This window comes from Trichoplusia ni, chromosome 6 (assembly GCF_003590095.1).
Source record: "Trichoplusia ni isolate ovarian cell line Hi5 chromosome 6, tn1, whole genome shotgun sequence".
Lineage (NCBI taxonomy): Eukaryota > Metazoa > Arthropoda > Insecta > Lepidoptera > Noctuidae > Trichoplusia > Trichoplusia ni.
The window spans coordinates 9918507-9934646 of NC_039483.1; the positions used below are offsets into that span (position 1 = coordinate 9918507).

Below are 16140 nucleotides of genomic sequence, written 5' to 3' on the forward strand. Positions count from 1 at the left end.
TACCTATTACTTACATGCGGTGTATACCTAATGGTATACAATGAATGAATAACTCAAAGCGTTTTAAAGTACAAAGTAAAGGTAACCTACTTAATTGTTCGCGAAAGCAGTTAACAGGCTGGCAGCAACTGTAACGGTGCAATTTAACTTAGGTAGTTAAACAGACGCTCAGTTGGTGAGATTCTTGGGAATCTATTAATACATTAAAGTGTTTCTAACATGTATAGCATTCACTTTGTTCATATTGATTCTCGAAACTACTTCGACAGTAAGAAATTCAGTCCTGGTGTATCGGGGTGCTTCACAATGATTAAAATCGAGCTAAGCAAAAATGCTTGTCCTCTTCGGAGATTGAACCCACGACACGTCACACACCTAAACATTTGGCTATCCCTGAGTCACAAATAACAAAAAATATAGTTGGTTTTATCGCGGACTCTGACTGCTTTTCCTGATTTTTAGTAGGTACTGTAAAACATACAACCGATCATTTCACGGTAAATAAGTAAAAGAATGATGAACAAAATCGATTCATCGAGGCCTAAGTAACAAAAAAAAAGTAAAATACAGCCGAATTAAGAACCTTATTTTTTTAAGTCGGTTGAAAAAGGTTAGGACAGGAACACTATTCGTTCTTTACCATCAGAAGACCTTGAACTTCGGCCCATAAAAGTATACTGCCTCAGCGAGTGGTAAATGCTTTTAACATAAACCTGTGACACGCTGAACTAACGCAGCTATCCGATAGTCAAAAATTTACGATATTGAATGGATAGTTCTCGAAAAATATTTGTATTATCAACTAATGATTTTCTTTGGTTGTGACTTATCAATTCATAATTCGTGAATGTCACATTTCTTTTGTCTAACTTAATGCACAAGTTGCGCTCAAATTGGGGCAATCAATGTGGTTATTACCGGCTACAGCGTTTAGCTCTTAAGTGCTCTCAATCATCAATATGATTTCCACATACGAAAAATAACATGAAGATAATTGTGAGTATGAGTTATCAAAAGCAATGTACTCAGCAAAATACTTGTCAGTCTGCATTTTTTTGTTATTTTTATCTACCTCCATTTATTGAATACAACGACAACCTATTCTATAGACGTTGCTTAATCCCAACAGGTCGTGAATATATACGAATGGCTATTGTTTAATTAATTATGAAAGCCAAGCGATAATGTTACATTTCTTCCTCATAGCCCCAATCTAGGTTAATTGCCTCCTCATCCTATACATTACGAGTAACCGACTCCATATATAAGACAACAGAATAATTATTACGTTTAGTAATGACGAAGTTAACCTAAAATGTATAAGGCTATAAATAATTTAAGTGTGAACTGCGGTACACCAAAATGATTCGTTCGAAAGGTCTAAAGTTCAAACCTACCCTGTTGCACTACGCAGGCGCGATAGCAACTGGGATATTGGATATTGCATCATATTGTATGTATGTTAAGGTTCTATTTGATTTGGACAAAATTGGGTTTTAAAATTGATGTTAATCAATTGGGTTTTAAAAATGATGTCTTTATCGTATTATCGCTTTCGGTTCTATGTAGTTATTATGAACGTCAACCTTTTTTTATAAAGTACACTCAACTAGAAGTATTCAGCACATTCCATTACCAACAGCACAGAATTGAAAGCTGTTATCGAGATGATTAAGTCCCCACTCTGATGTCCATCTCCCTTAATGCGGATTAGATTGGGATTGTAAATATGTTTAAGATATTTATTAAAGTAATCAGCCGCGCCTTTAATGATTAAGAAGTCATATCATGTATGGCGAATTAAATTTTTATACTGAGAGGTATATCGTCTCCAAAACAATGGTTCCGCCAGCCACAGCTCAGCCATTTTAGCTACTACGTTATCAACACGCCAATTTTCCATGAAATACGCCGCAGCAATATGTACAAACAGTTCTCAAATCAATCGAGATTAAACTGAAAATTGATGTTCCAATTCCTACACACATCCTCTCTCCCACTTGACACGCGTTCATTCGATTTGAATCCCATTTAGAGCGAGCGGCCGCGATATACTCGCTGTGAAATGATCCCACCAGGAGTTTGTGCGTCTCAATATTAATAGCTAACAGACAGCGGGGGTAAGGACTCCATTTGCTGAGTAACAGGCGCCGCCGGGGGGCGAGACTAGTCCCAGACTGGTCTAGGAACGACTAACAAAGGATGCTCCTTTTCTAATAGATGTTTGTTGCGCAGTTAGACTGGCGTAACAAAGAAATATTGATGCTCGGTATTGCGTTTCTCAATCGAATTAACGTAGTAAACAATCCCTGTTGATGGATGCCAGTCAGGGCATCCTCTAATAATGCCTAAATCAATATTAACTTAAATGTTAATTTTCCATCGAACTAATTCTGTTGTGATTCGTATTCTGTTTGAATAACAAGGGGATTCAAATGTTCCCAACTTGAGAGTTCCACCTAATCTACTTGAGAGATCAACAAAAAAGCTTTTCCAAAAGTACGGTACTACTGAGACGCAGGCGTGAGATTAAGAAATAGCGTCTACGTTTCCAGAAAATTGCTTTTTGTTGTAAAACCATTTTGACGATTATTTTTAAAGGGTCGTCCAACGCTAACAGTTACTATTTTTATACAAAGGATTTGATTAATTCTACTAACAAATAATAACCGTCACTATCTATAATTCGGTTTAGTCAAACAATTAATCGATTTAAATTGAAACAAGCTACCATAGATACGACAGCTAAACACGTAGTCATATATTTACCTGAAGCTGTTGTTCTAGTGCGGCCGGCTTGTTGCCGGCAACTGCATGTCGATCACAAGAACTGCACTGGGCACTCGTGGCGCGGGCGCGGTGCGGCGCGGGACAGGCGCGAGTGCGGCGCGGGCTCCGGCGAGCGAGGTGCGGCCCGGACTGCGCCTCGCCCCGGCCGCCGCCGCCCGCCGGTCGATACACAACAGGTTAGTATGCGTGCGCCGAAATGTAAACACTCTTACACTCGCGTGTGCAACTCAACACTAATGGACCTAAATCCGTATTGGTCCGTGTCAACTGCAAGCGCTTTGCATTGCTCCGTTTGAAATGTTCCCGCCTCAGCTTCCAAATGTTATCATTTGTGACGGTTTTCACTCATCTCATCTGATACATGCGCTGCTCACACACCCTATGCTGACGAGCGCTACGTGTTCATGATCACGATGTATCAAAAGCGTTTTATTTTTGCTTCAAATCCTTTCTGTCATAGTATTTTTCTTTGTCTTAACTAAACTAATTCTCAAAACCATTAAAACCCATGAAACATTTATTTGCCCTTTGCATTGTTCTATGCAAAACGTTTCTGGTTTAATTCTCAAAGTTTACTTATTCTACGAGCGACATTAATACTGAAACTTTAAAGCTCAGGGTGCACATTTATACAAGCACGTTAAACTTACATCGTTTTAGAAGTGCCTTGAATTATTTAATTCGTTCATTTATTATTCGTAGTTATTTTTTCATCCTATAATATTTTAGCTAAACCTCGTTTTACCCAACCATCTAAAATAGACCAATTTTGTTTTCAATAAGCCACGGTTTCCGAATTTAAAACTAGGAAACAGACTCTTTTTTTTGGGATAAAACGACAATATAACGCAACAACACGCATGTATCAACAGCGGTGGATTCTCACGTCAGTAATTACGGAGCGCAAGTCAAGCGTTAAACTGTTTGTGCCACAGTTCGCACTAGTCGCGCCTCCCGTGTCGGCTCGCATTAGGTGATTAGGCTCGTTAAATTAATGCCATGTACGTTAGTTTTATGTGCCCGTGGACACCTCCAAATGAATGGGGTCTCGGGTTTTAGTTAATTCTAATGTTATGCAAATACTCTTAGTTTAACTTGAAATTAAAGAATTTTGGTAGTGTATTATTTTATCAGACCTTTTTTATTATTTACCTACGTGGCGTTCGGTCCAGTTAATTGGTATTTTAAATGCTAGTAAATTCTCTAACATTGTTTGACAGTACTAGACACAAAATTGAATCTAAAATTATAATAAAACCGCAAAGTAATCCCTTGTAATGGTTTCTACGTTGTAACCAACAAGGGCAAACGAATCGTGTCATCACACTAATCCCCCGGCTACAGCGGGTTTTATGCATTTTATTTATATCGCGGTAATCTTTGAATTGTGCTGCACGGGGTCTTGGTTGAGTGCTTTTGAATGGAAAACTTACCACTCTACAATAAAATGTCATGTAAAATGGAAGACGAGTGACTTACATAACGTTAGTTCAAATTTTTGTACAAATTATAACTTCTATATTCAAAGCTGTTTCATGTATTTTCTTTCGACCATATCGCCGTAAAATTCGAAAAGCACCAGTTTGGCAGTTTTATGTTATAAAGTATTGTTATTGTGTGTTTATATTGATATTGCAACAAAAACAATCAACAGATACACTAAGCTCATCTCAGAATCTACATTATAAACCTTTCAACAGTTCCTAGACTCTTACTTTAAAAATATCAAAAAGTATTCGTATTGAATTATTAAGTAACACTTTATTCCGACCGTTTGTGGAAACGAGAGCTTTCCAATCCGGCATCGTGTCAATAAAACACAGTCTCAGGTGCCGCGGCCCTACACCCATTTACTTAATAATTCCGAGAACGTTAGCTTGACCTTTTCATTCCTTTTAGATAATCTTCGTTGGGCGTTATGTGCCTACGTAAAAAAGTTTTACTGTACATGTGTGCGTTAGAATTAGTTGAAAGATATTTTGAAAGCGCCGAATCGACTTGATATAGACTGTAAGACAGCCTATGCAGATTTTATGAAAACCTTTCTTTTTGTTTATTTAACGTTATATTTTGGTCGTGTCTTTACTCATAAGTTATCTGAACATTGCTACATTCTTCTTATAATTTTACTTAATTCACTAAATTAAGGCAAGCATTAACACGATCCCGTACAAAGTAGGAACAAGCAAGTATCCGTACTGAAATTAGCTGGAAGCATTACAAGTTTCGGAATTCATTTTCCTCCATAATGCGGGGTGATTTATAAACACGACAACCGCCATTTTGGTATAAATTATTAAGACACCTCAAAATTGTTTCTTTTGCAACTTAAATGCAATTTACAACGCTTCATCATTCACCCAGCTTATCCCATTTTCCTGGTGTGGGATAATGATTATTTATTTCGTCATAAGACAGGTTAACTTTCTCAGGTGTATTTGGAGTTTTAATTTTGAAAACACGGGATTTATTTTCAACGACCAGACAATTTTAACATACGACTATACAACTTAAAGAGTGGAAAAAATATTGAATATTTATACATTTCTACATAAAATATAAAAAGTTTAAGGGTTGCAAAAATATATCATCTTACACGTTAGGTCTTACCGTAACCATATTTTTAATCAATACTATTTATGTTATCTATACTAATATATAAAGCTGAAGAGTTTGTTTGTTTGTTTGAACGCGCTAATTTCAGGAACTACTGGTCCAAATTGAAAAATTATTTTTGTGTTAAATAGGCCATTCATTGAGGAAGGCTTTAGGCTATAAACCATCACGCTGCGACTAATAGAAGCGAAGATACAATAGAAAATGTGAAAAAATCAGGGCAGGTATAAATCATAACTTATATCTTCTACCTACGGGGACGAAGTCGCGGGCAACAGCTAGTAAATTATATATTTTCATACACATGAAATTTGAAAAAAAGGCATCTTATACTACTACTACTACAAACTTTTAAGTCTGGTTTCTAACTAAACTTTTTTCCGATTGGGTTCCTCCTATTTTCTTTGAAGGACAATACTGTACAAAGCCAAGTTTAAGACCAGTGACAGTAGTACGTTCCAAATAATACGGCCACCTACCTGACGCTAATGTAAATTAACTTTGGATTAGGATGTTGTTTTACTAAAGGTGATGTTTGCATTTACTTATTGCTCATACTACATTTAGTATGAGTGTAGCAGTGTGCATGTTGCACAGTGGTAAGTATAAAGTACATCACCTCCAAATATTTCTTTGTCAGGCACGCTACTTACTGATTGTATTGTATGTACATTGCAAACGAAAAGACAGCTACTGGCTAATGGTGGCGTACCGTAAAAATAGATAGACAGACACACACAAAAGTGATATTGTAAAATTACTTTTTTTTGCCTTCTTCAAATTTTATAAGATCAGTATTAATGTAAATTGTTTATTACATTTTGCCTTTTCACGTATGGGACTCAAAAACACTTTCAAAATGTTCCGTAAACAAATATAAGGCCATTCCTTCTGTTTCGTTCAGTCCAAGCCGAACTTGACAATGGATCGACAAATCCATTTCAAGAAGAAACAACATCAGTTTTACTATTAGCAAAGGTCTGTCTCCAAGGACTATTTCCAACCTACCAAAGTTCGTTTTTCATTTCACAATCCATTACTCGTCCGTCGCGATGATTGCGCTGACACTTATTGATGACCCTGAATCAATAGCGCGATGGATGCCGAACTGATGTCGGGTAAGATCGGAGGAGAGCGATCTCTTTTCGATTATTTGTTAGACTTTAATCTCATCTTATAACGGAAATTGGTCGATGTGATTCCAACTTTTACCAATTATATTATGTTCTGAAAGAGATTATGGTGACGTTCCAATTTATAATGTACCTACGCTGACCATATGATAGCTTACGGTATGATTAGTGTTTTTTTTTTTTAATAACACGATGTCTTTCTTTGCAAAAACAGACCTAGTATTAACGCAAGAACTTTATTTTAGGCACATACGGTATTTTCCTTTTCATCCCGACTTTTTTCATCCAGTTTTAAGACTTTAAAAAGCACTCCCAAGAATATTTTTGAATCTGTTTTTAACACAATATTTTTTTATAAACCAATTTTAAAAATAAACAAGACCAGTAAATAAAGTTCAATAACAAAAGCAAATACATATGTGATGAAAGGATTCCTTACAAATATTCGTTTTTTGTGGAAAGCCGGGATAATCCTGTTTCGGTCCATCAGTACATTTCCACGCGTCTCGTAACATCGGCAACGTATTAAGGTGTGAATCCAGTTTTACTCTAAATCCTTCTGGGCGCCTGGTATTTATGTTACCTGTCAAACCAGATTTTAGGCTAGACTTATGGGTCCTAGGCCAGTTTGGCTGGGACAGAGTCTAAGGTTAATAATATAGGTAAGAAGATTCTAGTTAATCCGTTTATTGGTCAAAAAATAAATAAACTGACATCCAATTTAGGTTAAGGTCCTATTATTTGAGTAAGGAATAAATAAATAAGATCACATTACTCCTTTGTTTAATTACGCGTATAAAATATGAAGCGGTTTGCTCTAGCACAAACAATTTTCTCCTGAAACCGTGTTTGTCCGGTAACATTTATAAGCCGTGTCTCGGGAGTGTAGGCCGTCCTCGTGTGATCCTATTACTTTCCTTACAGCCTCCATATACACTGTGTTACATAAACATTATAATATAGTCGAGAAAGGATGTTTTATTACATTTACCAGTCATTTAGAGTCCATGTGCTAATCGGACTGCAGGGTTTGTATATTATACCACTATTCTACATCCTACCCTCTCTGTCTGTGATTCCTACCCCTTTTGACAATCAAACAGTGAATAAAATATAGTTAATATGGAATAAGGAATAATAAATATTTTATACATAATCATTACAATCATTTTCATCATTGGCATAGCCTTTTCCCAACTATGTTGGGGTCGGCTACCAGTCCAACCGGTTTCAGCTAAGTACCAGTGTTTTACAAGGAGCGACTGCCTATCTGACCTCCTCAACCCAGTTACCTGGGCAACACGATACCCCTTGGTTAGACTGGCTGTCAGACTTTTTCAAGCTTCTGACTACCTGTAACGACTGTCAAAGATGTAGGAATAACAGCCGGTACCCACAATTTAACGTGTCTTCTGAAACACGGAGGAACTCGTTATGACAAAGATGGTCACCCATCTACGGACCAACCGCGTCAAGCATAGCTTAACCTGTGATGGAATCACTTATGAGGTTATAGCTTAGCCACGAGCTCCACACATAATTATTACAATAATTTGTCAGGCCTCACATAATCATTACAATGAGGCCTAACAAATTATAACGCAACTGAATCCTACATAGGACTACGTGAGTGCTACGTCAAAACCTATCAAGGCGCTACGCCGTCTACGGTCCGTAGGCTGTCGTAGTACAGGGGATGATAATAGCCACCGCGGCGCCAACAAGCCTATAAAAGCCATATTAATTAAATATTTATTGAATTCTCAGTGCCTGTCAGATACTCTTGGGTACAATAGACATTTCTCATAAAGAAAACGAAAAGGAACGAAAGCTGGCCATTATAATTTGATGAACATCTTAATTCTACTGTAAAATACAAATGTAACTATAAGTTTACAGTTACACGGACAAAAAACAGTGTGTACAGTTTTACTAAACACGTCGATGAGTAAAAAACGTTAACATTCATCAATCTTTCTCGAATGTTCTTTTTATAGTTTGCTTAAGGAGCGAATCAATAAACCACTTCTTTTAACGGCCGAATAAAAACGTGCAAAATAATCAAAAACACATTAGTTTATTTGTATTGCCATTTATTTGCTTTAATACCAATTTTACTGTCATTCATTCATGAAAATTAAACTACTTAAAAATACTATTTTCAAATCACAATTTTAAGTACTGATTAATACAAGTTTTATTTTACTAGCTACAAACATTCAAAGTCAAAGTAAATTAGTTATAGTTCAAAATTTAATGAAAAGGCAAATCACTGTAATACTTAACTATAAAGAAATGCAATGAAGTACAATGGTTCAAAATACTACTAATTCTACAAGGTATACTACTAATGGTAACGTTATCGGGATCGACTTCAAGACTAAAGAAAACAACGAGAAATCTTCTTATAGCATGGGAAAAATGAAAAAAAATCTTTATAAATGACATGACATCATAAATAGCTCAAGATTAAGTTTATAATTTCAAAGTCGATCCCGTCAGTTTCTGCGTACAAGTAACAAAACTAAGGAGAAATAAAAATAGTGAGGTTACGTGCAGAACAGAAGTAATATTTTGCGGTATAGGAAAATGTCTTGGACCCCAACTTACTGTACTTAGATTTTTTTTTAACGACTCCCTCAATAAGAAATTTCACCTAACCCACAAGACATAGCTTAGCATGGGTTTGGTGTGGTGAACTCAGCCACTCGGCTATCCGTGCAGTCAAGTATATCTATAACTACTATCTTTTATATTTTTATACAGCGAATCATAATCATGTCCCTAATAAAAGTTTTTGAGCACAATATTTGTACTCCGTTAACAAAGCTTTATTTTTTAAGACAGGAACCTTTCTTTTCATCCATCTGATCTGATTCTTCAACATTATCTTGATACTTTAAATTGACCAAAGTAATCTACATCCGTTTCTTTCTGAATAAGTCGGTGAACTTCCCAGCCTTGTACGTCGGCATGAACGGCAGATATTCAGTCCAAGTCCATCTGAAAAATTAATACTGGGTAAATTACTTTAATTAGTCATTTAGACACTCACTCTAGTATCACTTTCTTGGAAACCTTCCCAGGAAAAATAGACGACTGATGGCCCGGTAATTACCACCAGGCTAAATACCTTTCGAGAATCTTTTTTTTTGTAACCATTTATGTCTGATGCACCATGCTTGATAGAGATTTCAACTAGCCAACCATCAGTAATTGGACACTTATAGAGTAATCAGAAGATGATTGGAGTTCCAGTATCTCAAAGGATTAGAAGGATGTATCACACATTAAAATGGACTATCGACGTCAGGTAGGGTGATCTCGCCCCTTCTCTCTCTTCCCAGCTACGTATCCCACATGGTGGTGGGGTCTGCTTTCCTAATTTTCCTTCTCCACTTCACTCTATCCTTGACCTCACTCCTTCATGTCCTTCGATACTTACATCCCTGCATCTCGTATTGAGGCCTCCTCTAGACCTTCGACCGGGGATGGAAAGTAGCAGCTCCCTAACTTAATAAATGGGTAAGCAGCTGTATTGGTACAGTACCGTCGTATGTAGGACATCCCAACTGGGAAGTCGTACGTGTCGCCGTGCTCGCTGGCGCCCGCCGCGTCCAGACACATCTCCTTAGCCCAGGCCGCCAGACCGCGCTCCTCATCCGTACCTGAATAATACAATGACTTGTACTATATCCCAAAATATTGGATACTATTCCTTTTTATACAACATCAACTTTATTTAAAAAAGCGGTGACTTTTGGTTATGAAGAGCCCATTTTTGGGGGTGACTGTAAGTTTTTAATAAAGGCACAGGTCCAATATTATAAAATTAAACCAGACCTTCTCAAAACACGCTCTAGAAGATTCTGAATATTCAAAAGGGATTTTATGGTCTAAAGCGATGTTTCAGACATGTTAGTACGTAGTTAGATTAGAAGGGTACAAAAGTAAAAAGCTTTTCCTCGAACTACAAAGGCACAAGCAAGTAAACTAATATGTCCTCCGCGAAAATAACCGCGCATTTCACATTTCTCCGATTGTGAATTGTTTTATGTGCTTGGCTGCTGGCAAATTATCCCTACCACAGTCAACTTTAAATTAGGATTGGATAATTGCTTTTGTTATTATTTTTTCATTGCTGTCATATGGTCCGATTAAATTCGAAATTCATCAGGTGTATAACAGTAGTTTTTATTAAAAAAAAACAAATGGGTTCAGTAACTACAGTCTAACGCACTGTTGTCCTTAAATGATTCTGTATTAGGGATGTTCTACAAATACGGTTCTGCAAAGTAATTTGAACTTCGTGAACTCTTTTTTAAGAAGGGCCTTACAAGGTAGACCGCTACGTGTGTCTGTCTGAAGCAATTTGGCTCCATAACGGGCAAACTGATTAGGATATATTGAATTTTCGCAGTCCATTTTTGACGTTTTATTTTTTTAAATTAAATTTTTATATCTTGACGAGCATCAATGTTATCCGTTTATCGGTGTATAACCTTGTTGTAACTTTAAGCTGTTAGATACAAAATAAACAAATACGGATTGGTACAAGCACCTCTGTTTATTTACCTCGGAATGGAAAAGTTTAAAGCAAATAAAAGGAAACGTTAACTTGTTCCTCCCATCCAAATCAAATTGTACGAATTGCGACACACTCGCCCGAGGTGCGCGCGCAGCGGTGTGACGTCATTCGAACTTGGATTGCAAGTGTTTACACCACCTTTTGACCTATCCGTGTAACTGTTGGATTTCGTCATTTTATATGGGTGATATAATTTGTCTATCAAGACCTATGAAAATATGATGATAACCATCCGAAACCGTCGATGACTGCTTCAATATGATTACCTTTATCAAGTAAAGAGTCACATCATACTGAAATAATTTAGATTATTAGGTACTAATTTTTGTATTGCCCGCGCTGACGTCGATGGAATACAGGTTATATCTGAACAGCTTGTGTCTAACTACACAAGTTTTTTTTAATCGGTTTTACCTTTTACCGCTGAAAAGGTAACACGGCCAAGCTCCATTTAATTTTGTAAAGCAATGTAACGCTGACGTCACGTTGGGTGTGATTTTGCAATAAGAAATATTCTGTCTAAGTATTGGGGAAGTTTCACATTCTTTAATATCAAACGTAGGTATTGACCTGCGGCACGTCAATGTGGTGCTGATGTGCACAGTTTTTTTTCCAGTCCACAACAAGTTTACCAATATGTCACAACCGTGTACGTTGTCAAAGAAATTCGTGAAATACGATATGGCTACAAAGGGTGTTGACGTGTTGACTTGTAAGTTGACGTCACATCGAAAAGTATGGAAGAAGGAAACAAACATGCTGCGCCAACCCCATTTTTTTTTAAAGGGCAGGGAAATGATTACCAGTTTTCAAAAAACAGAAAATAAAAACCATAAGCTGTCTCTCCAAACGTGACCCTTAAAATATAAAAGCCTGATGTATCTCCTCACCAGGTATCAAGTTGTCGAGCGTGCACCCGATGACGCCGCCGACCAGTATGGAGGTGGACAGCAGCACCTGCAGCGCGGCGTCGAGCGGCGCCGCGCCCGTGCGCAGCGCGCCGCTGTGCGCCGACATCCAGCGCGTCAGCACCAGCGGGAAGAACGTGCTGAACCCGATGATGTACAGGTTGCGCGAGCTGTTCAGGTTCACGTACTGCAGGGCTGACAGACCTGGGGGGACGTACTCAATGTAGGTATATGACAATTGTTCTACGATTTTAATTTCTTCTTCTCTTCTTTTTAACGGTAGGTCATAGTTATCTTCTATTGGAGTTTAAGAACGTTCAAGTCGGCTTGAATGGCCAAACATCATCATAGAGTTTTGGTGAAGAACGCGATCTCATACAGAAACGGACCCACAGCGATATGGCATGGAGAATGAAAAAACATTGTAGCCTTAGATTTTACCAACTCAAAAATAAGTATGGGATTATTAAATTTTTGTTGTGCTTTCATAAGTAAAAATGAAACTGTATTTTTCTCAGAATCTTAAATGATCACTGTAAACTTATTTTTAAAAACATTTAAGGGGTACTCAAGGGACATGAAACGTAACGTGCATAAGTAGCGTAGGTGTAGACGTGAAATTAATTACCGAAGGCAGTGATCATGCCGAACATGACACAGAACAGTCCCCCCACGATGGGCTGCGGGATGATGATGAACACAGCCCCGAGTTTGCCCACCACGCCCTGCACCACCATCAGCAGCGCCGCCCACTGCACCACGCGCCGGGAACCCACCTGAGACCAACACGGAGTACAGTCATGAATGATGTTAAAAAATAACAGGATAAGAAAGAAGACTGATATCTGCCGTCACAGCCGCTGTTAGTAGTGTTAGGTTATATTATAGATTTAAGCTTATTACGATAAGTTTTGTTTTGTCACGATACAGGCAAAAATCCTTTCGGTACGATATCCCGGCAAGGCGGTCCTGTCCTCTAGCCCCTGGGGAAGAAAATCCATGAGGATTACCAACAGCTCATAAAAAAAGGGTTTATTTTAGCCCAATCACAGCAGGTGCTGGAAAGGCAAATCACAATCAAAACGATTAGACCTCTACATATGCATCAGCTATTCACCGTCCCGAACGGATTCGCACCAATTTTAAAGATATATTCCACTAGGTGCGAGGAAAGGTCGCTGAACTAGATAATAGTGCAGAGTGACTAACAATAACACAAACATAGGGAAAGCAGTTAAATGTTATGTGTCGTTTGGACTATACGAATGCTTGAATGCCAATGCTCTCGTGCCAACGACAATGTTGTTTTTAATTAACTATTTACGTGCAACAGTTTGCTTTACTGTTAAAGGAAATTGAGTACAACACTGTATTCTTCCATTTGGCATCATGCAATATTAATTAATCCCAAAGCAACAGAGTGATTTAGTATGTAACTGTGTTATGGAGAGTGCATCACCCGTCGTGCCTGAAACCGATAGCTGTCGCGGGTTTAATTAACTCGAATTTACGTAACTTAACTATGTCGTATAATAAAACAGTTTTGGCTGTGAAGTTGTGTGAAATGTTTTGTGATAAAGTGAAATTTTTGATTTATCTGATCCAGAACGGCCTTTTTTCAGTCTTTACATTGTGTATGGTAAAAGTTAAAAGTTATATCTCCTTATCCAAAATTGGCGAGACTTTTTTGACACGAATAGTGTCTGACTCTTACTTTGCGTTTTAGCGACTTTTAGTGTCGGTGTATGATTGCCGAGATTGCAAAAACACAAACAAACATGACAATAACCCTTTAAAAACGTTCTCTGCTTTCTCTCTCGGTTACAGCCCCAGTGTGTTCGTGTTACCTTAGTGACCCCGATGGCGCCGACGTTTTCCCCGAAGGTGTTGGTCCCGTTGCCGGAGCCCCACAGCCCCGCCAGCACCGTCCCCAGCCCCTCCGTGCCCAGACCGCGGTTGATGGCGTGTAGTGGTGGAGGGGGCGCCGCTGTATAGAATACCACGTTATGACAAAAGTTTAGTAATTTTCTAGATTCAAATGTTTGGGTAACAGCGATGCATCAGTAAAAGGAAAGAGATTTGATTTGATTTTGTTAAAATCTTTTAAAAGTGCAGGTAAAACCTTGGGGCTAAGGTAGCGTGAATGCACTCGAGAGAATATTTTTCTTCCTAAGTGAAAACAACTAATTTCTCTCATTTTAAAATCTAATACGGGACTAACAATGCCACACGGGACAATTAAAAACTCATTTGTTTTTTTGTGTGTAACTTGATAGAAGTTATCTAAAAATTTGAAGATTAAGTTATCTGTCTTGAGGTCCTAATCATATAGTGAGTTATTAAGCAGGTGTGTGTGAACTCACCGCACATCCTGGCAGTGGTGGGGTAGTAGCTGATGGACTCCACAGTACAGGCGAGCACGCCCGCCAGCATGCCCAGCACGCCCGCAACGCTCACCGTTGGGACGCCCCACTGGCCTGGACACACAGGACATATCAGTATGAAGAACCATGTATAGATCTGGTTAATGCTGTCCAAGGTTATAAGCAAGACTTTGAATCAAGAAGCTTTCATAGTGATTGTACCCAAGGTAGTTTATAAAGATATTAGACGAAGAAATTCAGTGAAGTATGTGACATCACGTTCAGGTTTTATGTAAATGTTCCCGTACGTCTCCAGCTATACCTTTGCAAAAACACACAAAAAAGCAAAAAAAGTTTTTAATCTAAATTGATTTCTTCGTTAAAACATTTTTGGAACGTTAAGAAAGGTATTTTAAAGTCAACCTCCATCACACAAAGACTTCATTTTTATAACATTTAGATTATCAGATTTGTTACCGGGATAAGGCACCCTAAACCAGGGCGCGTCTTCAATGATATTGAGTTTGACATCGGTGCGGGCGGGGTGTTCCGGCGGGAACACTCCCGTCACGGTGAGGATCCCGCACAGCGCCCACATGATCACTATTGTTAGCAGTACCTGGGAAACAAATATATTTAGCTACGGAAGCTATTTGAGAACAGGATGCTGGGCTATGTTTAGATATTCCCGATATAGTCAAGTATTTATTGCTGAGTCTAAATTCTGAAATATAATTCGGTCTAGCTTAGATTTATAGTTATAAATCTCAGCTTGTTCGGGCTTCCTTATAAGTTACTATTGTTACAGTCTAGTAACTTAAAAAATTTGCACTTAAAGAGGTCGCAAATATTCAATTCAGGATTACAGGACACAATATTAAAGCGTCTCAAAACAAGACCCAATTGAAAATTTAAAAGATTTTACCCGACGGTAAAATCTTTCTGATCTGTCGCAGAAGTCGCTATGTGCAGTGCCGTGTAGAGCACAACTGCAAACCTTACTTCATTTTCATTTTCTTTCACTTCATCATCTCCTACAGCGGGCTACCGTGACCTTTACTATGTTATCGACCCATCTTGCTCCTTACTTTAAGTGTTGGAAATAGGTACCGATAGACTCTTACTTCTTTTATAACTTACGGGAAACAGTTTGAAGAGTGGAAACCAGACTATGGTGAATCCTTTGCCGCTCTTCCACGTTATAGTCGGTATGTTCACATTGGTCATGCATTGTGAAAATATTGTCAGCAGTGTAAACGTTCTAGAACAAAAAAGACATTTAAATCAGGGATCTCTACTTTTTTTATGAAATTTTTATACAAGTTTCATTTTTTTAGAGACATGTTTAGGAAAAGTTCGGAAACATTAACCAGATTTAACACCGATACATCTTTAAAACCGTATTAAGCTCAGGAAATATAATACAAAAGCGGTTTTCACAAATCTTCGTGAGATTATTCTCACGGAATATATGTTCAAGTTAAATGTGCCTGTGGGGCTACTCGAGTGTAGAGATTAGGTGAGCATAGATTTCTTTAGAGTGCATTCAGTGGATGTAACAATAATCGTGTTATGTATCTGTCGGTGTTCGCGTGCACGTGTAACATTGTATGTAGGGAACGCGGCACGAGGCTGGCTTGGCTTCCGTTCCAGTATAGTGCTATCATTATCATTTACTGTGTCACTTGTACGTATCCTTGTGTCTTTACAGAGAAAATATGCGTACTGATTATATACTCGTA

The 16140-nt window shown here is 38.1% G+C and overlaps 2 protein-coding genes across 5 annotated transcripts in view; both read right to left on the minus strand.

Moving 5' to 3' along the window:
- LOC113494840 overlaps nt 1-2902 on the minus strand; it is a 57444-nt gene extending 54542 nt beyond the window's left edge. For all 3 annotated transcript variants that reach the window (XM_026873340.1, XM_026873339.1, XM_026873338.1), the window contains exon 1: nt 2770-2902. The gene's annotated coding sequence lies outside the window, so the exon portion shown is untranslated. The remainder of the gene's footprint in view (nt 1-2769) is intronic.
- Nucleotides 2903-8619: 5717 nt separating this feature from the next.
- Nucleotides 8620-16140, minus strand: part of LOC113494842 (solute carrier family 23 member 2) — a 29295-nt gene continuing 21774 nt past the window's right edge. For both annotated transcript variants that reach the window (XM_026873341.1, XM_026873342.1), the window contains exons 6-13: nt 15539-15659; nt 14876-15017; nt 14399-14512; nt 13883-14022; nt 12664-12811; nt 12018-12239; nt 10090-10207; nt 8620-9542 (exon numbers count right to left, since the gene is read on the minus strand). In XM_026873341.1, the coding sequence (XP_026729142.1) occupies nt 9458-9542; nt 10090-10207; nt 12018-12239; nt 12664-12811; nt 13883-14022; nt 14399-14512; nt 14876-15017; nt 15539-15659 (1090 nt within the window). In that variant the 3' untranslated portion in view covers nt 8620-9457. The remainder of the gene's footprint in view (nt 9543-10089; nt 10208-12017; nt 12240-12663; nt 12812-13882; nt 14023-14398; nt 14513-14875; nt 15018-15538; nt 15660-16140) is intronic.